Consider the following 25,227-nt stretch of genomic DNA (forward strand, 5'->3'; position numbering starts at 1 on the left):
GTCTAGGTGACATCCTCAGTGCTTGGGAGCCTCCTGTGAAGCGCTTCTGTGATCTTTCCTCCAGCATTTGTAGTGGTTTGAATCTGCCGCTTCCGGTTGTCAGTTCCAGCTGTCCGCTGCAGTGGTCGGTATATTGGGTCCAGGTTGATGTGCTTATTGATTGAATCTGTGGATGAGTGCCATGCCTCTCATGGCACTCATCCACAGATTCAATCAATAAGCACATCAACCTGGACCCAATATACCGACCACTGCAGTGGACAGCTGGAACTGACAACCGAAAGCGGCAGATTCAAACCACTACAAATGCTGGAGGAAAGATCACAGAAGCGCTTCACAGGAGGCTCCCAAGCACTGAGGATGTCACCTAGACAGGGGACGAAACGTCTGCAACAAAAACTCCCAGCTCGGCGAACACAACCACAACAACGAGCACCCGACCTACAAATCTTCTCACAAACTTTGAACACTAATACCATTGTGCCCTTTCCACGGCAACTTCACATGTACCGGCAGAAGGTGCAACACCTTCATCTCCTCTCTACTCACCTGTCCAAGGGCTTAAACAATCTTTACAGGTGAAGAAGCATTTCCCCTGAACCTCCTCCAATCTTGTGTATTGTATTTGCTGCATCCAATGTGGCCTACTGTACATTGGAGAAACCAAACACAGACTGGGTGACCACTTTGTGGAACACCTCCAGTTTGTGCGCAAGCATGACCCTTTTCTTTAGCTTTGCTTGTTACATTCACCCATTTTTTTCTCTCTTTCTTTTAGGTTTACTTGTTATATTCTCTGTCACCGTGTCCTCTTTCCCCTCTCCCATTCCAGTGGGATTGTCTTTCATGGTCTTGCTACAAGCAGGCATAGACTTTAAATATTTTAAGTCTATGACAACATTTACAAGTCATGGACCTGAAGCATTAAACCTGTTTTTCTCTCCAGAAATGCTGCCACACCTGCAAAATGTATCTTATTTTTCTGTTTTTGTTTGTTCATATTAGATTTAATTGTGAATAGAGTAATAGAAACATTTATCTTTATTAATATTAGATTAATTTGGTTTCAGGTGTCTCCCTACGTTGATATTATACTGCATACTGTTTGTTTAGTGTGGGCCAATTCTCGATATTACAATACTCCTGCCAGAATCATTGTTATCTTACAAGAGATTTTCAATCTCTTCATTCACATGGTATGGTATATATTTTAGATCATCCAATACTTTTCAACTTGCATGTTAGAAAATTTTATAACATGGTATAATCTCAAAATTGACTCATATCCAGTTAAGAAACAGTTGCATACATGTTTTCATTTGCATAATTATTTTTTACCATACTTCATTGCTCCATTTGCAATTGGCCATTAAAATACAGTTGTTTCCTTAATTTATCTTATTGGTCCTTTTCAGCTTGCTGTTTGAAAGGAATATTGAACTGACCCCTTTACCAGCATCTTGAGGCAATCCTTCATCTGGCACACTTGTCAGGTTAACTAGTAAATGTAAATGTTGAAATGTCTTACTTATAGGAGATGCATACCAACCCTTCATCTTGTTCTCCAACTTCTCATTGAGCCACGACCCCATCCCTAAGTATCAGGTCATTGCTTCCAGAACAGTCACTGATCTCATCTCCTCCAATGATTTCCTCTCCATGACTTCCCACCACATAGTTTTCTAATTCTGTATTGCTCAGTTCTGCCTCCTTCTCAAGATCCATAAACAGCACTGCCCTGATTGACCAATTGTTTAAGCCTGATACTACCTCATTAAACTCCTCAGTTGAGGATTTCTCTGACCTGGCTGGCCAAAGCCAATGTACTGTGGGGAAAAGTTCTCTCAATTGGAGACATTGGCTTCCTTTCTTGTTTTTGTTCTGTTTAAAAAAAAACCCAGGAGATTAGAATCTCCTCAGTTGAGGACTGACTCCAAGCCAGTGTACTGTGCAGTAGTCAATAAAGGGTGGCTTGGTGATAGGACCCAGTCTCTGTGCAGTTATTTCACTTCATCTGCCATTTCCTTAATATCTACTATTAACTCACTATTCTCACTCTTTGAAAACTAACACTCATTTTACTTATTCTCTTCCTTAAAAAAATGTAACCAGGAGATTAGAATCTCCTCAGTTGAGTGCAAGCTGACTGGGCACAGACAGTGTAATGTGCACTCTTGTCAATGAAGGGTGACTTGGTGACAGGATCTGGCTTCTGTGCAGTTATTAAAAAAAGAAAAAAAATGTATAGCCAGGAGATTAGAATTTCGTCAGTTCAGGCAACTGACTCTGAACTGGCTGGCTACAGTGATCTTGGAGTTGGTGTAAGCATTTTTGACATCATGCCTTTATTTGGGAAGCTTGACTCATTTGATCCTGCTATTGAAGACTGGGCCCAGTATGTGGAAGGATAGTGATATTTTTTCTGGGCAAATAATATTGGGGCAGATGAAAAGAAATGAGTAACCTTTCTGACTGCCTGCAGACTTGTAGCATTCTCAGTTATAAGGGGCTTAACTTTCCCAAAGGTACCAGACACTAAAACCTTCCAAGAGTTGGTGGAGTTAGTGAAGGAATATTATGACCCCAAACCTCCTCTAATTCTGAGACACTATTGGTTTTACTTAACTATTCGAAAACCTGGGAAATCCATATCGGGATGTTTGACGAGGTTAAGATGTCTGGCAGAGGCTTGTGATTTTGGGTTAACCCTGAGATGCTGGGAGACTATTTAGTATGTGGGATTAATGATGTAACCATGCAGAAGTGTCTCCTAGCTAAAGCCCAACTGGACTTCAAACAGGCACTACAACTGGCATTGTCATTAGAAAATGTGGCAAGTAAAGCATGGGAGCTACAAGGCTTTCCAATGGAATTGGATTGCTTCACCTGTCTGATTGAGCTTGGGAAACACCACTTGAGTGTAGGCATTGCAGAGCCTCACGCAGGGCATATCCTGAGCAGAGGGACCTTAGGCCAATCCACAGCTGAGCCTTGGCCAAATGGCTAAAATGTCCTTCAAGATCTGGGGCAGCAAGCTATTGCAGTTGCTGCCAGTATGCAGACCCTAGATAGTAAAAGGATCCTACAGGCCTCACTTGAGTAAGAAAACTCATCCGGTATCTGGGAGAGCACATATCCTGGAAAGTCTCCCTACATGTGGGTTGGAACAATTAAATTGCTCAGTGACATCCAAATCAGAACCAATTAAAATTAATATTTGGTTAAATGGTCACCTAGTTCCCATGGAGTTCAATACCAGCGCAACTCTATCTGTGGTTGCAGAATCTGTCTTTAGCAAGATTCGCCCATGACTCCAATATTTATATTTGCTCAAGGCCTCAGCCAGACTGGGAAACTGTTGCAGATTAAGGGTATGGCCTTGTTTCCGGTGTCCCTTGAGAAGCAGTTGGTGCAGTTACAACTAGTGGTAATAAAAGGCTGGGCCCTAAGCCTATTGAGGAAGATTTGGTTGAGAAAGATTCACGTGGATTCGCTCAATATTTTTTGATTGGAAAATGGCTGCCTTAATGAAGTCCTAGCAGGAGTATTTCAGGAAGGGCTTGGGACTACCATAGGGGCCAAAGCTACTTTACATGTGACCAGGAAGCAATTCTGCGATTATGCAAGGCCCTTGTGATTTTAAGCAAACGGTGAACCGCTTCTCGCAGCTGGAGAAATGCCCAATCCCTCACATAGCGGACTTGTACACAAAGCTCGCAGGGAGTTGTTATCCTTTACAATGCTGGACATGAGCCACACCTCCCAGACATACACTACAATTAATACCTGTAAGAATTTATATCAATATATAAGGCTGACATTTGAGGTGTCATCAGCCTGTGCCCTCTTCCAGAGGACCACAGAGAAGATTTTACAAGAGTTACCCAGATTGCTATTTGGGAAGACCAATAAAGAGCATTTTAAAACTTGAACATAGTGCTTAAACATTTCTCCCAGGTGGGTGTGTGCCTCAGAAGAGAAAAGTTGTATGTTCCAGGCCCCTCAAGTGACCTACTTGAGTTACAGAGCTGACAAAACTGGATTACATCTGTTGGAATAGAAAGTGAGAGTGATCAAAGGAGTTCCAGATACCATGTCTGTATTGGAGCTTAGATCATTCCTTGGGTTAGTGAATCATTACCAAAAATTCCAACATAACTTGGCCTCCATCTTAGCACCCTTAAATCTGTTATTGAAAAAGGGTCAGCCTTGGAAATAGTTGCGTAGCCAAGAAGTAGCGTTTAGGAAAGCGAAAAAGCATCTATTGTCATCTAAGATGTGGGGCCACTATAATCTGAAGCGAGAGATAGTGCTGACGTGAGATGCCTCCCCGTATGGTATCAGGGTGGTGTTGGTTCATGGGTGGCCCAATGGAGAAAAATGCGTGATAGTGTACACTTCCCGGACTGTGGCTGATGCCAAATGCAAATATACCCAGACAGAGAAGGAAGGTTTGGTGGTCATCTTTGGTGTGAGGAAGTTCCACCAGTCCCTTTATGGATGGGAATTTGTTACAGTAACAGATCATAAACCCCTATGAGGGCTACTGAAGGAGGACGCTGCCCATAGCTTCCAGTAGACCTCAGCTGTGAGTCATTATTCTCAGTGCATCCGAGTTAAAAACACCATCCAGGAAACTAAGTGGTTAATATGGATGCCTTGAGTCATCTCTCATTGGCAGATACTCTACCAGTGTAGAGCCTGCTCTGATTTTAAACTTTGTGATACTCTTCCAGTCAGCACTGACAATATACGACTGTGGACATAAAGATCCTGTCTCCTAGCGAAACAAAAACAGCTAGTGATAATGGAGGAAACAGAAGGGCCATCTCAAGTAGGACTGAAACCTTTCTGGACCCGGCGAGACCAGATCACCATAGAGGTCGGCATTACTATGGGGAGTAAGGGTGATTGTCCTGAGTGAAGGCCTCTTACTGGCTGAAATTCACCAGTATTATCCACGAGTTTTGAAGATGAAGATGCTATCAAAAAGCTATGTCTGGTGATCAGTGTTGGATGCTGAAATAGCTGCATTGGTGGGGCAGTGCTCAGAGTGCCAACAAAGCCAAAAATTGCCACCAGCAGCAACCCCCATATTCGTAGGAATGGCCAGAAAAATTCTGGACTCTGGTCCTTTCATGGGCTTAATGTTCCTTGGCATTGTGGACGATCCTTCAAACTGGTAAAGTTTGTTTGGCAAACTCGGGGATGACGATTGAAAAGCTGTGAACATTGTTCATGATACATGGGCTCCTAGACGTATTGGTCACGGACAATAGGATGTCAATTACCAGCCAGATATTTGCATATTTCCTAAAGTCAAACAGCATTCAGCATGGGCAGCTCCATACCATTCATTGTCCAATGATCTCACAGAAAGAGCAGGCCAAATGTTGAAGACAGGCTTAAATAAGTAGTCTACAGCATCAATTGATACCAAACCATCCAGGTTCCTGTCTGATTATTGGGCCACAACAAATTTGCTAATGGGGAGAAGACTCCCCATGTTAAACCTGATTCTCAGACCTGGGGTAAGGGGAACGTGAAATGGTAGGAGGGACGCTAATACCAGCCTTACTAGTGTGGGGGTAGAAAAAAAAACCCAGGAAATTGACATTGGTTCCTTGGCCACATGGGTTTTTTTTTCCCATTGATGAAAATGTTGAATAAAATTATTTTGCACATGGTGTTTTTATTAACTCCTGCACTTGCACATAGACTACACAGGTGCCATGGGTAAAAATAAGCACTACAGCTGTATAGTGCTATATTCTAATCTCTTGTTTATATATTTTTTCAATCCCCAGAACTGAGGAAATTCTAATCTCTCAGTTATATTTGTTTCCCTACACTACTGCTGGCTACAGTTAGTGAACTGTGCACAAGTTAATAAAGGGTGACTTAGTGACGGGATACTGGGATCTGTGCAGTTATTTCAGTTTCCTCTTCTCCAGTCTTTCCTCACCGACATCTGTCATAATCCTTGCGCCTTCAGTCATTTTCAAAGCTTTGAATCTTCTGATTAACCATTTTCTCTTTACTATAGACATCCAATCTCTCTGCAGCTGCAACTTACAGCAGCACTATTTGGGAGTTTTCCACTTCATCCTTGAATGAAGTTTGTGACATAGTAGTAATGTCATTAGAATAGTAATCCAGAACGCCAGGCTAATTTTAAGTGGTCATGGGACTGACTCTCTCCATGCAGATTGTGAAATTTTGAATTCTTTAAAATCCAGAAATGAAAACTGGCCTAGTGGTGACCTTGTAGCCCCTAATGCCATAAAAACACGTTTGGTTCATTAACGTATATCTGCCCTCCTTGCCTGGTTTGGCTACATGTGATTTCAGATGCACAGCATATATGGTAGTCTCTTAAGGCCCTCTGAAATAGCTTAGCATGCCACTCATTTGTATCAAACTCCTATCAAGTTGAAACAAAGAAAGAAAATCAGACATACAGTTGGCATCAACCTTGGCACCAGAAACGACAACCACAATTTTGTTGATTTGGTCAAGCTGTGTGCGGGCAAATGCATGGCAGATGCAGGATAGTCTTGAAACTGAGGTTATCCACTTTGGGAGCAAAAACAGGAAGGTGGATTATTAGATGAATGGCTATAAATTGATAGAGGGAATGTGTAATAAGACCTGGGTATCTTTGTACACCAGCCACTGAAGGTAAACAAGCAGGTGCAGCAGGCAGTCAAGAAGGCAAATGGTATGTTGGCCTTCATAGTGAGAAGTTTTGAGTACAGGGGCAGGGATATCTTGCTGCAATTATAAAACAGCTTGGTGAATAGCACACTTAATTCAGGTATATCTTTTGTTTCTTTTCATGCTGCATCACATTGTCTTTGGCACTGAGACACTTCCATCATTTTGTCTTTCCTCTCTTTTGCCCTAACTAAGACCTTTTCACTTGGTTTTTATCCACCCACTCCTTGCTCAAAGCTTATTGCATTCTGACTTTTCCCAGTTCTGATGAAGTGAAAATAACCATTGACACCATCAGCTCCCTCCCACACCACCTAATCCAGTGTTACTAACTTTAACTTGGAGGCCGTGATCACAGGCAGTGACATTTTTACCATTCATTTTATGCCAGAACCCACTGATACATCCACAAACATATTTAAATCTGTTTTCTTCTCTCCAGAAATGTTCTCCAATCTGTTGCGTATTTACAGCATTTCATGTTTGTATTTTGGATTTCCAGCATCTACACTTTTCTGTTATTTTGAAATGGGCATTATGATTTTGTTGCAAACTTATAGTTATAATTTAGAATACTGTGCAAATACATTTACAATCTCTGTGGATGCTGAATATTTATTGTATATGTTAGAGTAATTAAAAGAATGAAAATCTTTTGTTTTCTGTAGACCTGTAACTTTCTAAATCCAGAAGAGTTAATGAAGGGATTACAGGGAGAAATAGAAGAAGTGCTGGAAACAATACAAATTACTATATCTGTCTTAAAGAAGCTTTATCAGGTTTATGATCGTAACCGGTCTGAAATGCACTCATTCTTTAAGGTACTGTACATTCATACTGTAAGTATTTTCCATTTACTAGTTTGAACAATTAATTGAATACATTTATTGAAGTAGTATAATTGATTTACCTCTTTTTTATCTTATAAAGTTTAAAGTCTGTTAACCTGTGTTCCAGATAGAAAAGGATACTGGAACTAATAATACAATTACATAATAGTTGTGAGGCATATTGTAAAATGTTTTTCTGATAACTGTTATTAAAATACATTTCCTTCTGTTTTAGGACAGAGAACCAAAATACTGGGAGTTCCCTTCACATCTTGCATTTGCAAGATTAGACCGATTTATGCATCGATTACAGACTATTGAGGTACTTATAATTTACATATTTTTCTTTTTACTTCTATCAGTGGCACTGGAGTGCTGACACTTGTATTATATCTCATTGCGAGTGGCAAGTCTTTTTGACCATAATTCATCATTAATATTCCAACCTACACCAGGTGAAAGTCTCTGATTGTTCACGATTCGGGATGGGAGACTGCAAAATGGTTGTAAATCCAGGTGAGGAAGGATGAACTGCCTCCTCTTAGCTTAACTCCACTCTCAGTTGGTCATAGAAATATTAATTTTAAAAAGGTTACCTTCCCTCATGGATATCTTTTTCCAAGCCTATTGCATTTGTATGTTAAGAGGAGTCAAATTAACCGGGCTTTCCTGAGTTCAAGAATGGATGTCATAGAGTCACAGAGATGTACAGCATGGAAACAGACCCTTCGGTCCAACCCGTCCATGCCGACCAGATATCCCAACCCAATGTAGTCCCACCTGCCAGCACCCGGCCCATATCCCTCCAAACCCTTCCTATTCATATATCCATTCAAATGCCTCTTAAATGTTGCAATTGTACCAGCCTCCATCACATCCTCTGGCAGCTCATTTTATACACGTACCACCCTCTGCGTGAAAAAGTTTCCCTTAGGTCTCTTTTATATCTTTCCCCTCTCACCCTAAATCTATGCCCTCTACAATATTTCAACAATGGCCTAACCAATGTCTTGTACAGCCACAACATGACCTCCCAACTCCTGTACTCAATACTCTGACCACTAAAGGAAAGCATACAAAATGCCTTCTATCTACCTGCGACTCTACTTTCAAGGAGCTATGAACCTGCATTCCAAGGTCTCTTTGTTCAGCAACACTCCCTAGGACACTACCATTAAGTGTATAAGTCTTGCTAAGATTTGCTTTCCCAAACTGCAGCACCTCGCGTTCATCTAGATTAAACTCCATCTGCCACTTCTCAGCCCATTGACCCATCTGATCAAGATCCTGTTGTAATCTGAGGTAACCTTCTTCGCTGTCCACTACAACTCCAATTTTGGTGTCATCTGCAAACTTACTAGCTGTACCTCTTATGCTCGCATCCAAATCATTTATGTAAATGACAAAAAGTAGAGGGCCCAGCACCGATCCTTGTGGCACTCCATTGGTCACAGGCCTCCAGTCTGAAAAACAACCCTCTACCACCACCCCCTGTCTTCTACCTTTGAGCCAGTTCTGTATCCAAATGGCTAGTTCTCCCTGTATTCCTTGAGATCTAACCTTGCTAATCAGTCTCCAATGGGGAACCTTGCCGAACACCTTACTGAAGTCCATATAGATCACATCTACTGTTCTACCCTCATCAATCTTCTTTGTTGTTTCATCAAAAAACTCAGTCAAGTTTGTGAGACATGATTTCCCACGCACAAAGCCATGTTGACTATCCCTAATCAGTCCTTGCCTTTCTAAATACATGTACTTCCTGTCCCTCAGGATTCCCTCCAAATGCTAGAAAAGGTAATAAAGTGCAACACATACATACCACTTAGAAGTGTGAATTAATTAAAAGGATAATAGTTGAAGAGATATAATTGAATCCATTTGAGTTTCATGAAGAGTAGATGATGGAATAGGGCTTTAGCCATCAGTGGTGAAGCGTGGGAGGTAGCTTCTGACTACCCATGTCATCATTACTACACCTAATGCTGCTTTGATTATTACTCCTGAGGCTTGAGTGAATGCATTTGTGATTTGTCTTCTACTTTTAGCACAGTGTGGGTGAGTTTGAATATGCGTTACTTAACAATAATCATATAACATTTACTTTCTTCATCTACAATCTGTTCTAGTCAGGAATAAATCTAATTCTCTTATGTTCCTTTTGGACTGTCTCTTAAAATCTGATGATCATCATTCTGAACTTTATTTTTCTTTTAAAGCATGCCTTGGCCTCTGTTAATTTTAATTTGTAGAGTCGTAGAGATGTACAGCATGGAAACAGACCCTTCAGTCCAACTTGTCGATGCCGACTAGATATCCCAACCCAATTTAGTCCTACCTACCAGCACCCGGCCCATATCTCTCCAAACCCTTCCTATTCATACACACACCCAGATGCCTTTTAAATGTTGCAATCGTACTAGCCTCCACCACTTCCTCTGGCAACTCATTCCATACACATACCACCCTCTGTGTGAAAAGATTGCCCCTCAGGTCTCTTTTATATCTTTCCCTCTCACTTTATACCTATGCCCTCTAGTTCTGGACTCCCCCACGCCAGGGAAGAGACTTTGTCTATTTATCCTATCCATGCCCTTCATGATTTTATAAACGTCTATAAAGTCACCCCTCAGCCTCCGACACTCCAGGGAAAACAGCCCCTGCCTAGTCAACCTCTCTCTATAGCTCAAATCCTCCAACCCTGGCAACATCCTTGTAAATGTTTTCTGAACCCTTTCAAGTTTCACAACACCCTTCTGATAGAAAGGAGACCAGATTTGCACACAATATTCCAAAAGTGGCCTAAACAATGTCTCGTACAGCCGCAACATGGCCTCTCAACTCATGTACTCAATACTCTGATCAATAAAGGAAAGTATACCAAATGCCTTCTTCACTATCCTATCTACCTGCGACTCCACTTTCAAGAAGCTATGAACCTGCACTCTAAGGTCTCTTTGTTCAGCAACACTCTCCAGGACCTTACCAATAAGTGTACAAGTCCTGCTAAGATTTCCTTTCCCAAAATGCAGCACCTCACATTTATCTAATTTAAACTCCATTTGCCACTTCTCAGCCCATTGGCTCATCTGATTTGCTCATAATGAAGTATTAACATTAAGCGTTCCAAACAAGATTCATATTGGTCTTGACAGATTAACTCTGGTTCGCTTTCCAGAATTCTGAACAGACCTGCTGGGTTTCTCCAACACTCTGTTTTACCTCAGATCTTCAGTACTCTCCCTTTACTTTTAATATTAAAGATGCCTATCAAGCATAGAGAAAAAGGCGTTGGGCATGCGTTTCATGTGGGGGCAGGAATTCATGTATGTGTTTTTTTAGGGGTTGAGGGATATATGGCTACCAAGTGTGACATTGGATCTCATGGCTACTGAGTGGTGAAGGGAGAAGAGCCTTGGTGAGACCGCATCTGGAGTATTGTGTGTGTGGTTTTGGTCTCCTTATCTGACAAAAGATGACCTGGCTGTGGGTGGAGTGCAGCAAATGTTTAACAGACTGATCCCTGGGTTGGCGAAACTGACTGGATTGATTAGGATTATTATCACAGCAGTTTAGAAGAGTGAATGGGGATCTCAGAGAAACATGTGAAACTCAAACAGGACTACATAGAGTAAATGCAGGAAGGATGTTCATGATGACCATGGAGTCTAGGTTGTTGACAGTGAAGTACTGTCTGGATGACTTTTAAATATGGCATGTGGGAATTCAAGCCTAGAAGGTCGTGACAAACTTGAGAACTTCCTGCCCATAAAATCTGGTGTTTCATACAAGTATGCATTGTAATAAACTGGGAGCTATTAAAACATGTAGGAAAATCTGACCTGTCCCCAAGCAGTAGCTCTTAGACATGATTCCACACTTAAAAACAAAGGCTACATCTAAACAGCACTGAAGATTAAAGATGAATTAACTTCTTCTGGATGTTTACACCAATAATGCAACAGGGCCATATGAAAAAGGGAGAGATGTCAGGGTTTCAACAATTAAGTTGCACTGTGTTTTCTACCACTCTCTGCTAACTGGAACCTGCCAATGGTTGAGATCAAAATTCAAGCAGGGGTAACAGTGACCCATTTGAAATGTTGTCAGCAACATATGTAAGGTATTGGTGGTGGTTGTTGTATGAGATAGTTAGTACAGCAAAAGGTGACTGAGCATCATAAGATAAGTTCTGCCCATCAGGGTACAAGGACTGATCATGGGTGGAGCAGATCAGTTTGTGTGTATGTCCAATGTGTTCTAGCCATTTGTTGTTTAAAATTGCAAGACCAGTTCTAATGTTAAGTCCATATAGTTAATATTTAATCTTTAGTTGAGCCAGATAGTCTCAATAAGCCGTCATGAATTTCAGATGTGATCAAATTATTCTCTTTATCAAGACTAGGACTATCTTTTGCTGAAGGCTAAAAGATGGGTATCCTTCTCCATTTCTTATCAGTAAGTTAGACTACTACCAATAAGAAGGTTTGCTGGAAGGGAATTTATCCAAGAACACAAACAGACAATACACCATGTTGAAAGAGGGGTAGCTTTTACAACATGGAACAGTGTTAGGGGTTGCATTGGAGTTGGAATTGTTCATCTTGGGGACAGTTGGTTGTCTGAGCAAAGATACGGGACACCAGTATGCATGAGTGACACTACAGTCATGAATGTGAAGATATGCAGTTTATGGATTCCTGTGTCATATAATTTTGCTACAAGTACATGGCATACATAGGAAATATAATAGTTATAAATAGTTCCAACAGGAAACAGCTGCTATGCAATTTAACAATCATCATGTGACTTGTAAAGTTTTATCTCATAATCTGATATCAAGTTTGATTTCTACAGGAGATATTTTCCACTACTGTTGAATTCCTAAAGCTGGAAAAAATTGAAGTAGGTGGCGTTAGAGGAAATCTCCTCGGCCAGATGGTGCAGCAGATCTATCTGGAATTTTTAGAAAACATTAAAATCTTTGCTGACTGCACATACAACGCTTTGGACATAGCAGAACATGTAAGGAAAATTATCTATGAGCAATGTAAGACTATCATGATAGCATTTAATCTTGTTATTCAAAATAATATATGCAAAAATGATTATTGTAACTAAAGTATTTCGGAATTGTCAGAATTGATAGGATTATTGAAAGGCTGATTGAAATGTTAACATTATTAATTTTGATAATTTCATGCTAAGAGTATGTTCATAGTTACATTGAATTTGCAGTGAGACATAATTTGATAGGCGTTCTAAAATATTTTTCAAACTTTACTACATGATGGTATTATCAAAATTATAATTCAGAAAATAATCTTTATACTTGGGGATATTTTTCACCAAATAAAGCCAAGACATTGACTCAAGCGTACTTGGCACAATCCCATAAGAAAACTCAGCCACAGATTCACAAATTAAAAGTTGATCTTTTGATTGCAACAGGCTCAGTAAATAGCTTGTTTTTGTTAATTAGGTATTTACATATTTTTATAAGTAGTTCAAACAGGTATGCCACATCTACCACTCTATTACACATGCATTGTGGAAGCACACTTCCAAACAATAATTTGTAGCACCCTAAAAATGAAACCTAAAAGAAACCTATTTCATGTTTCAAAGTTACTTAATAAAAATAACATTAGCGTGTTTTACATCTACCATGAAAATTAAATCATTACCCTTGAAGCTCTTGAAGTTCGCCAGTTCTATCCTCAACACCTAGGTAAATGTTCAAAGAAGTTCCTTCACTGTGATAAAATTAGCATTGATTTAAGCATTACAGTCAACTGGGATGTTGATTTTGTCATGCTTCCATGATATATGGATTAGTCCTGGATGGGCTGATATACATTGACTAAGAAAAAAAGTGTCACTTTTAATTTGTTCTTGGGCTATGCAAAATGTTCATATTTATTGTCCTCTGTATTATCCTGAAGTTGCAATGGTAAGCTGCTTTCTTGAACACTGTCGCCTTTATAACAGTCATTAGCTATAGAGTTACTGACTTTTTTATTTGGTAAGAAAGTACTGTGTATTGGTGGTGTGAGTGGATATTGAATTAAGTGGCAAGATATTGATTGCACAGATCGGTTTGAACAGAATTAATTTGAAACTTTTTAATACTCTTTGGACTGCATGCATTCAGCCGAATTTTCTACCATTCCCTTGAATTGTCCATTGTGGTGATGTTTTGTGAGGTCGAGAAATGGGTTGTTGTACAGTTTCTTTCCTATTCTTTTTGTCATAGTGTTGTCAGTGCTTTTGGCACTGGTGACCTCCAGGATGCTGTTAATAGGAGATGCAATAATTATGATACTGTTCAGGTAAGATATTGAAGCTTGATTAGATTCCCTACAGTGTGGAAACAGACCATTTGGCCCAACAAGTGCACACCAACCCTCCGAAGAGTAACCCACCCATTTCCATTTCCCTCTGACTAATGCACCCAACGCTATGGACAATTTAGCATGGCCAATCCACCTGATCTGCACATCTTTGGATTGTGGGAAGCACTTCTGGCATTGTGTCACTATTTGGGAAACTTGACTTGTTTGATCCTGTTGTCGAAGACTGGGACAAGTATGTGAAAAGAAGGTGTTACTTTTTCTGGGCAAATGACATTGGGCCAGATGAAAAGCACAGTAATTCTCCTGATGACATGTGGACCTGCAGCTTTTTCAATTGTTAGAAGTCTAACTTTACCTGAGGCATCAGATACTGAAACCTTTCAAGCATTTACAGATTTAGTGAAGGGATATTATGACCCCATGCCTTCTCTATTTCTGTGATGATATTGGTTTTACTTGGCAGTTTGAGAACCAGGGGAATCCATATAAAGATTTTTGACAAAGGTCTGTGATTTAGGTTTAATCGTAAGTGAGATGCTGAGAGACCGTTTGGTGTGGGAATAATGATGTCATCGTGCAAAAGCATTCACTAGCTGAATCCCAACTGGACTTCAAATAGGCATTAAAACTGGCTTTGTCATTAGAAAATGTGGCAAGTGGAGCATATGAGTTACAGGTATACTGATGGAAGTGGAAACCCTCAGCAGGCCAACTGAGTTTGGTGGACACCCAGCCTCATTCAGGACATATCTTTAACAGAAGAACTCTAGGTCGGCCCACAGCAAACCCCAAAGCAAAGCCAAGCCTCAGCCAAACCATTAACATTTTCTTGAGTCAGCATACTGGCAGCAACTACAATGGCCAGCTAGCCCAGATCCTCAAGATAGCAAAAAAAACTCCCACTAGATCAGAATTGAGTAAGAGAACTCATAGGCTGGCATCCAAGAGATTACACACTTACAGCTTGTTTGGACAGTTAAATTGCTACACCCAAATCAAATCCAGTCAAAGTGAAAATCTAGTTAAATGGTCACCCAGTTCTAATGAAGGTCAATACCGTTGTGGCTATATCAATGATTGGAGAACCAGTCTTTACCAAAGTTCGCTCGTGGCTTCAACCCTTAAGTTTGTGCGAGACATCTGCCACACTGACAACCTAAACTGGGGAACCCTGACAGCTTAAGGGTACAGCTTCCATTCTGGTCTCTTATGAGAAGCAGCTCATTCAGTTTCTGATTGGCTGTCTGATGAAATCCCAATTAAATACCTGGATGTTTTTCAGGAAGGTCTAGGAACTATCAAAGGGTCCAAGGTCACCTTACATGCTGACCAAGAAGCAGTTCCATGATTCTGCAAGGCCTCCCCAATGCCATTTGCCTCACAAGCAAAAATATAGGCAGAAATAAGGAGGCTAGAAAGCAAAGGTATCATCAAACCATTACAGTTTGCAGAATATGCAGCACCAGTCATCTTGTTTGTCAAGGTCGGTTTACTTCTGTGGGAATTTCAAACAAAAGATAAACTGCTTTTTGCAGCTGGATAAATACTCCATCCCTTGCATAGACAGCTTATATGCAAAACTGGTGGGGAGCTGTCCATGGCATGACTTGAGCCATGCCTACATGCAATTGCGATTAGATCATGATTCCCAGAAAAATCCTACAATTAATGCCCTTAAGTATTTGAACTAATATACAAAGCTTACCAGCAGGCAGTGGAAAACATTTTACAGGGTTTATTCCAGTTCACCAATTATCGGGATGAATTGCTAAAAACTGGGAAGACCAGTAAAGAGCATTTAGAGAACTTGGACATGGTGTTTCAAAGTTTCTCCAAGGAGGATATACACCTTAGGAGGGAAAAATGTGTGTTACAGATGCCCTAAGTGACTTACTTGATAGAGTTAACAAGACTGTATTACACCAGTTGGAAGATGAAGTGAGGTTGATCAAAAATGCCCCAGCTCCCACATCTGTGTTGGATTAGATTTGTGAATTATGACAGAAAATTCATACGTTAACTGGCCTCCATCCTGACACCCTTTATATCTGCTATTGAAAAAGGGTCAGCTTTGGAAATGTTCTTGTAGTCAAGTTGAGGCCTTTAGGGAAGTGAACAAACAGCTGTTGTCATCTACAGTGTTGACATACTATGATCGCCAACCAACTGACATACAATGACTCTCCATATGGTACCAGGTTAGTGTTGGCTCACTGATGGCCCAATGGAGAGGAACACCCGATACCATATGCTTCCCAGATATTGGTTGATGCCAAATGACGATATGCCAGATAGAGAAGGAAGGTTTACTGGCCATCTTTGGCGTGAGAAAGATCTACCTATACCTCAACGGATGTAAATTTGTAATAGTAATGAACCACAAACCCTGCTATGGCCACTTAAAGAAGACAAGGCCATGCTGTCCATAACTTCAGGCCAAACTCAGCAGTGGGCTCTTATTCTGAATGCGTACAATTACAAGTTGGAATACTGCCAGTGGGAGACCCAGTGACAAATGCGGATACATTGAGCTGCCTCCCCTGGTGGATACACCACCAGTGCAGCCACTAGTTGAACCTGTTCTAGTTTTACACTTTCTGGACACCCTTCCAGTCCCTGCTGACAATATCAGATTGTGGACACAAAATGATCCTGTCCTAACAAAACTAAAATAGCTGGTGGTGATGGGAGAAGCAGAAGGGCCATCACAACCAGAATTTAAACCTTTCTAGACCCAGCAAGACCAAATCATCATAGAAGATGGCATATTATTATGGGGAGCAAGAGTGATTGTCCTGAGCAAACGTCACCACCAGATACTGGCTGAATTCCTTCAAGGTCATGCAAGGCTTTCCAAAATGAAGGTGTTGATGAGAAGTATGTCTGATGGCCAGGATTGGATGCCGACATAGCCACGTTGGTGGGGAGGCCCCTAGAGTGCCAAAACAGACCCAAGTTTTATTGCCAGCAGCTCCCCAGATTCATGGGAATGCCAGGTAAGCCCTGGACTCCATTACGGGTTTACCATGTCAGTTGTTTCATGGCTCTTTGTTTTTAGTCATTGTGAACTCCTATTCAAAGTGGTTGGATGTGCATAGAGTTAATTCATTAAAAATGGGGCGATAATTAAAATGTTACGACCATCCTTTACAATACACAGATTTACAGAATGATAGAATCCCTACAGTCCCTAGAGATCACACTAACCCTTTGAATAGTGCAGAGGCGGTTCACCAGGTTGATTTCAGAGTTGAGGGGATTGGCGTATGAGGAGAGACTGAGTAGATTGGGATTATATTCATTGTAATTTCGAAGAATGAGGGGGATCTTGCAGAAACATAAAGTTATGAAGAGAATAGATAAGATAGAAGTAGAAGTAGACTGAATTGAGAAGGAACTTCTTCACCCACAGCGTTGTGAATCTGTGGAACTCCATGCACAGTGAAGTAATTAAAACTTCCTCACTGAATGTTTTTCAAGCTAAGATAATTTTTTGAACAATAAAGGGGTTAAAGATGATGGTGAGAAGGCAGGTAAGTGGAGATGAGGCCATGAAAAGATCAGCTGTGATCTTTTTGAATGGCAGAGTGGACTGGAAGGGCCAGATGATCTATTCTTATTTCTTAAAAACAGCACCCCACCTACAGCCAGCTCTCTATTCTATCCTCATAACCCACATTTCACATGGCCAATCCACCTACTCAACATATCTTTCGACTGTGGGAGGAAACCTGAGCACACAAAGGAAACCCACACAGACATAAGGGAGAATGTGTACACTCCACACACAGTCACCCAAGAGTGGGAATAAATCCAGGTCCCTGGTGCTGTTGGTAGCAGTGCTAACCAGTTATCCACTGTGCCACCTTATTTCTTGCTATTTTTTTCTCATTCTCCAATTTCCTCTTTAGTTTGGTTATCCTTTACTAGATTTTAAAACTTCCCCAATCTTCCGGCCTACACTGATCTTTGCATCATTGTATGTCTTTTATTTTGATACCACCCATAATGACTTCAGTCATTTCAATGATACTGCGAGTTTTGTCAGTCTTTCTTCCTCTGTGAAATATAATATATTGTTCTAATAAACTGTTTAGAAAACACTATTTAAACTCATCCTCTTGTGTCCTTTGCTGATTTGACTTGTCCAATGAACCCACACTCATTGCAGTAACTCTCTTGCAAAACCACACTTTATTTTTTTGATTAACACTTTGGCCTTCTGTGTTTCTACTGTTGGGCGGCTTATCAACATCTTCCTGTAGTGAATTATTTCCTTTGGTATTTGTTATCATTTTGATCCCTGTTAATGCAATACTGAGTAAGCTAGATCTTTATTATGATCTTTTAGAGAATACAATGCATTCAGGATCTAAAGTTATGGAAATAAGTTACATGATTTCAGAACTGAGTTGTATTACAAAAAAAATGCCTTTATTGAATGGAGCAAAGATAAGCAATAATGACTAAGTAGGTACACTGAAAAGTAGGTACAATGATCTTAAACCACATTATTTCTTCCCTTTTGTCCTTGAACTGATTTCGTAGAGCATTTAGCAGTCAAGGTTGTTTCTGTGCATTTAGAGTTGGATGTAGGCCAGACAAGAAAATGATGGCAGATTTTCTTCCTTTCAAGGACATTAGTGATCCATGATAATCATTGATAGTTGTCATGACCATCATTACTGAAAATAACTTCATATTTTAGGTCTTACAAATTAGACTTTTATTCCACTAGCTGCCATGGTGTAATTTGGTTCTGCATCCCCAATGAATTGCACAGGCCTTTTAATTTCTAGCCTAGTGACATTACCACTAAGAATCTCTAAGCACCAATCTTTCTTAGCTGCATCAGGCATATACTGCTTGAGAGCTTCTTTCACCCTGCTCTCAGCTAAACTGAACTCTCAGTGACTCCTAGGGACTTCTTTTTATTCCTAAACTTTTGTTATGACAAGAGCCACCATTTCCTTCTGAGCCTTACTGCCTGAACTTTGCTAATAGCTGCACTTTTGCTGGTTGGATCCACTTAGTTAAAAATTACACAACACCAGGTTATAGTCCAACAGGTTTAATTGGAAGCACACTATCTTTCAGAGCGCCGCTCCTTCATCAGGTGCCACAACCACCTGATGAAGGAGCGGCGTTCCGAAAGCTAGTGTGCTTCCAATTAAACCTGTTGAACTATAACCTGGTGTTGTGTGATTTTTAACTTTGTACACCCCAGTCCAACGCCGGCATTTCCACTTAGTTCAGCACTATCTCTGCTTCAAGCTGCAACTAGCCCCTTTGCATACAATCACATAGCTTCTGAAGACCCACCTATCTCCATAATAATGTAGTTTGCTCTGAATTGTCCTTTGTACAGACTTCATGTTGTGTTCTTGATTCGCAAGTTCTTTGACCTGACGAATGGGATTTTTAACCTTAAACAGTTTACTGAATGTCTTAATGTAATTGAGTTTTAATTCCAAAAGAGGCAAACTCTCGTGACTGTCAGTGTGGCACAAAGTATAGACAACAAATCTCCAGATCTGCAATTTCAGCTGCTGTTTCTGGTCCTATTATTTTAGTTGTTGACCTTTGGCTTCAAGCAACATGAAACCAGGCTTTCAAGTGTACTGGACGTGCTTGTACTTCATTTGAGTTCATATCATTTTCTACACTAAGCCTTTATTAATTATAAATTATTAATAAAAACACATGAATCATAAATGAAATATTCACAACATAATCTCAACCCAAACTAATTCTGCATCTTGATATTCTGTTATGAAGACCCTTTATATTTAATATTATATGTGAGAACTTTAAGTTTTGAAGCATTGTGGAGAACACATTTGTTTCAAGTTCATTATGGACATTGGAGTCATTTTTAACAAGGCTTCCTGTAAATCATCTGACTTTTACTTTTTAATGTTCTGACGACCTCCTGCTTGTACTGTTTAGAGATGAGGTTGTCATCAGTTGGGGAAGAGTCCTATGAAGAAGACACTGTCAGCTGATCTCTTGAGATCAGACTGAAATCTATTTGTTCTTCTGAAACATTGATTAAAGGAATTCCTGAATATTGTTTTAAAAGAGCAAGCTGTCTCTGCTAAGATTCCATAGTCAACTCTAAGTACCAGATAGCATGATTAGACATGAATTTTCCACACCTGATCTTTTTTCTTCTTCAAAGACTAAACCCATTGGCCAAATTGTTTTACAGAAAACCACCTCGTGCAGAGAAATATGTTTTTGATCTATTACCTAGCATACAAACATATGTGTGTTTTGGGCTATTTATATGGATAAACATTAAATAGTACTTCTCGTTATTTACTTTATGTTTTAGCTAATGTTTTATCTTCATTGGATAAATTTTATTTCAGATTAAACCAATATTTTCGCATTTATCAATGAAACCTCATTAGTATTTCTCTTCTTTAAAAAAATCTGATCAAGATAAGGTTTTTAATTGGCTGCCTTGGGACCTGGGAATTTCTGCAGATGTAATTGTAAAAACACATAATTTGAAATTAGAAGACAACAATGCAAAACCAGGCAGTGATTGCATTGAGTATTTGAAACAAATCAGTTGCAGATGAAGCGATTTGAAGTGCAACAAAAATGAACTGATACTGAGAGTTATAGGGAATGCTTGTTGAAAAGAAAAGTAATTCTTTAGTTTCCAAATGAACTACATAAACCTATAATTATACTTAAGGATACAGGAGTCACCCAAACATGCTGAGGAAATGCAGGATATTTCCTCTGGAGAGTGAATGCTAAAATTTGAATAAACTTAATTACTGGAGAATGTATAACCCACACCTTTGTACCAGGTCCATCTGGAGTGTGATCTGATGTCTGCAACAGTACCTGTAAGGTTTGACTATAGTTGACCAGTGGATAGAGTTAACTTAGTCTGAGTGAATAATTTTACAAGAAGTAATAGCTTCTCTAGTATTAGCAGTTCAAAAAAGTGATAATCAATGAATACTGATCCAACCAGTGATGCCAACATCCCATAAGTGAATTAGAAGTCGGCAATAAGTCAATTAAATATCAATGTTAAGAAGGAGGAGGTGTTGCATGTCTTGAAAAACAGTAAATCCCCAGCACCTGATTGGCTCTATCCCAGGATACTGAAGGATGTAAGGGAGGAGATTGCTGAAGTCTTGACAGAGATTCTTTATGTCCTCTTTAGCCACAGATGAAATCCCAGAAGACTGGAGACTAGCCAATGTTGCCCATCTTGGGCAAAGAAACAGCTGTGATAATCCAGGAAATTATGGGCTGCTGTGCCTTACATCAATGGTAGTGCAATTACAGGATTGACTTGTATTTGGAGAAGAATGGACCTCCAGGCTGAAAAACATCCTTCTACCACTACCCTCTGCCTTCTATGGGCAAGCCAATTCTGAATCCAAGGGCCAAGTCACCATGGATACTATACATCTTAATCTTCTTGATGAGCCTACCATGAGGGATCTTGTCAAAAGCCTTGCTAAAATCCATGTAGATGACATCCACTGTTCTACCCTCATCGACCACCTTCATCACCTGCTTGGAAAATTCAAGCATGTTAGTAAGACATGACCTGCCCTGCGCGAAGCCATGCTGACTGTCCCTAATTAGGCCAAATGTGTGTAAATTCTATCCCTAAGAATTCTCTCCAATAACTTTCCAACCACCGATGTGAGACTCACCAGTCTATAGTTTCCTGAATTATTCCTATTTCCCTTCCTGAACAGAGGAATGACGTTAGCTACTTGCCAGTCCTCTTGGACATCTCCAGTGCCTAGCGAGGGTACAAAGATCTTGATCAAGGCCCCAGCAATCACCTCTCTTGCCTCTCTCAACAACTTAGGGTAGATACAAGAGGGCCCAAAGGATTTATCCATCTTAATGCTCTTCAAGAGACCCAAGACTAGTTCTTGCTTGATCTCAAGATGCCCTAGCATATTAGCATGCTCCACACTAATCTCAGTATCCTCCATATTCTTCAATGCATATTATTCTTTGAGGGTCTCACCCACATCCCCTACCTCCAAGCACAAGTTCCTTCCTTTATCCTTGAGTGGCCCTATCTTCTTCCTAGTTTTCTTCTTGGTTTAAAAAAACTATATATAATGCCTTTGGATACTCTTTAATCCCACTTGCCAAGGACCTTTCATAGTCCATCCTTGCTCTCCTGATTGCCCAATTGAGTTCTTTCCTGCTTTCTTTACATCCAGCACCACTAATCCAGAATCTGGTTTCCAGCATCTGCAGTCATTGTTTTTACCTTATTCCTCATGCCCTGTCCAATTTTAGTATCCTGATTAGCCAAGGATTCGTTACCTTGCCATCCTTGTCCTTCCTCCTTACTGGAACATGCTGGTCCTGAACTCTGATCAGTAGGTCTTTAAACAACTCACATGTCAAATGTCTACTTGCCTAATAACAGCAACTTCCAATTAACAATCCCCAATAATTTTCCTCACCCAATTTAGTACCTTCCTACAAGGTCCTGACTTGTCTTTATTCATAATAACTTAAAACTTAAGGAGTTGTGATCATTGTTTCCAAAATTCTCTCCCACTGAAATGTCAGTCATCTGGACAGGCTCATTAGCCAATACAAAGTCCAGTATGACCTCTCCTTATTTGGACTATCCAAGTACTGTTTCAAGCAACCCTCTTTGGACAGAATTTGTTAAGTGCATCCATCTAAGCTTCTTGCTCTAAGGGAGTCCCGGTCAAGACTGGGAAAATTAATCACCCACTATGACAACCCTGTTGTTATTGCATCTTTCCATAATCTGCCTGCATATTTATTCCTCAATGTCTCAGTGGCAATGCTACCAGAATGATTGCATTCATCTTATTTTTGAACTCTCCCCATATTGCCTCAGTGGATGAGCTCTCCAGTATGTCCTCTCTGAGTGCAGCTGTGACATTCTTTTTAATTAGTAATGCAACTCCTCCACATCTTTTACCTTCCTCTTTATCTCATTCAGAACAACAGAATCCTGGAAAGTTGAGCAGCCAGTTCTGTTCCTCCCTCAATCAAGTTATTGTGATGGCTACTACAACATAGTCCCATGCACTGATCCAGACTTTAAGCTCATCTGCTTTACCTATAATATTCATTGCATTGAAATAAACACACTTCAGTCCTCAAGTACCATTGTGTTCATTTACCTGTCACTGCCGGCCTTTCTTTTATGACTTACTGGCCTAACATCTACCTTCCCATCAATCCCTCCACTTGCTGACTAGCTGCTCTGATTCCCAGCCCCCTGCTGCTGTAGTTTAAATCATCATGAGTAGCACTAGCAAACTTCCCTGTAAGGATATTGGTTCCCCTCCAGTTTAGGTGCATATTGCCTAGAGTTTAAGTAGTAGAAATTGGCCATTTGGCCCTCTAAGCATGCTCTGTTATTCAACAAAATTAAGACTGATCTGTTTATGCTGTGATTTCCACTTCACAATTACCCCAATACCTCTGATTCCTTGCCTAACAAGAATATATTAACTTGCTTCTTAAAAGAAATTCCAAAATCGCGCAACTCTCCAAGAGAAAAAGATTCCCCTCATCTCTGTCTGAAAAGATTTACTCTTTGTTTTAAAACAATGTCCCCTCTTTCTAGACTCACCAACAGAAGTAGCATTTTTTCCATTTCCAAACTGTCAAGACCATTCAAGATCTTATTTGTCAATCAAATCCTCTGTTTTTTGTTAAAATTCCAATGAAAACAAGCCCAGTCTATCAATCTTTCCTCATATGACAACCCATCCATTTCAGGTATGAATCTAGTAAACCACTTCCACACTGCCTCCAACTCATTTACATCCTTCCTTAGATAATCCAACCAAAGTTGCACATTTTGTCTGAGATGTGACCTTACCAGTGCCCTGTATAACTGAAGTTAAAATCCTTATTTTTATGTTAAATTCCTTTTGCAATAATGGATCGCTTTCCATTAGCCTTCTTCACCACTTGCTGTACCTGCATGCTACTTTTTAGTGACTTATATAATATCTGGATCACTCTTCAGAACTTTGTTCTCATTCTCTTTTTAAATAACCCTCTGCTATTTTTCAATTTCACATTTTACCCACATTATACTCCATTTCCTGTAATTTTGCTGCCTCGTGGCTAAGGAATACACCAATACATTTAATACCTTAGCCATCTCTTTTAAGACCATAGAATACAATCCATCAAGTCTTGAAAACTTATCAATTCACAGGTCCATCAGTTTGCTCAGTACCTTTCCCAGAGTGATTATAATTTCCCTAAGTTTCTCCGTTGCTTCAATATTCCTATTTATAGCTATCATTGCAATATTTTCTTGTGTTGTGTATTGTGGTGACAGGTGTAAAACATCTATTCATTATCTACTATCAACTCTCATTCTCACCCTGTAAACGACTAACTCTTGCTTTATTTACTCTTTTCATTTCTAGGTGCCTATAAAAACTTATTGCTTTCTATGTCTAACTAGTTTATTCCTATGTTCTAATTTATTTCTTATGATTAACCTTTAATTATTCTTTACTGTTCTTTATGTTTCTGACCAATCATCTGTCCTACCACTTATCCTTGCACAATTATTTGCAAATTCTTGAGGTTTGATACTTTTCTTAACTTGTTCAGTTAACCAAGGATAATGGGCCCTCCCATGGGTGTTTTGTTTGTATTAGGAATGTACTTATTTGGCATATTCTGAAATATCCCTTTTAAGATCTATCAGCTGCTTCAATATTGATTTATCTTCTCATAATATCCTAATTTATCCTTATTGGTTATGTGCAGATAAATAGGCTCAAGTGAAAGCAAAATCCACTATATGTTGGAAAGTCACTTAATTGAACCTGGTCAATGCAGCTGGAGTTCTCCAGTTGTGTTAGTGCCATAGCTTGATGGTTAAAGCAAATTATGCATAGACTATAGATTTGAATTGATTTATTTACTGTCACATGTACTTGTTACATGTATTTGTTACAAATACAATGAAAAGTGTTGTATAATGTTGCCATTCTCCAGCACCATCTTAAAAACACAGAAGATAAGCCAAAACATAGAAAATAAAGATAGAAAATAAAGAATTAAAGTTAAAAGTAGTAGAGTCTGCATAGTTTTGTTAAGGGGAGATCATGTCTGACCAACTTGATTGAATTTTTTTGAAGAGGTGACCAGGTATAGATAAGATAGTCTACTTGAACTTCAGCCAGGCTTTTGACAAGGACCCGCATGGGAGACTTCCTCACCACTGTTTACCACTCCACCAATTTTGCATTATCTGCAACTTACTGATCAATCCTCCTACATTCAAGTCTAAATCATTTATA

At 39.8% G+C, this 25,227-nt stretch overlaps 1 protein-coding gene across 1 annotated transcript in view; it reads left to right on the plus strand.

The window, feature by feature from the left end:
• Positions 1-25,227, plus strand: part of LOC122562216 (dynein axonemal heavy chain 17-like) — a 464,703-nt gene that overhangs the window by 33,954 nt on the left and 405,522 nt on the right. The window contains exons 7-10 of the mRNA XM_043714924.1: positions 1,071-1,196; positions 7,386-7,538; positions 7,783-7,869; positions 12,405-12,572. Coding sequence (XP_043570859.1) covers positions 1,071-1,196; positions 7,386-7,538; positions 7,783-7,869; positions 12,405-12,572 — 534 coding nt within the window. The remainder of the gene's footprint in view (positions 1-1,070; positions 1,197-7,385; positions 7,539-7,782; positions 7,870-12,404; positions 12,573-25,227) is intronic.

This window comes from Chiloscyllium plagiosum, chromosome 24, assembly GCF_004010195.1.
Source record: "Chiloscyllium plagiosum isolate BGI_BamShark_2017 chromosome 24, ASM401019v2, whole genome shotgun sequence".
NCBI classification, from domain to species: domain Eukaryota; kingdom Metazoa; phylum Chordata; class Chondrichthyes; order Orectolobiformes; family Hemiscylliidae; genus Chiloscyllium; species Chiloscyllium plagiosum.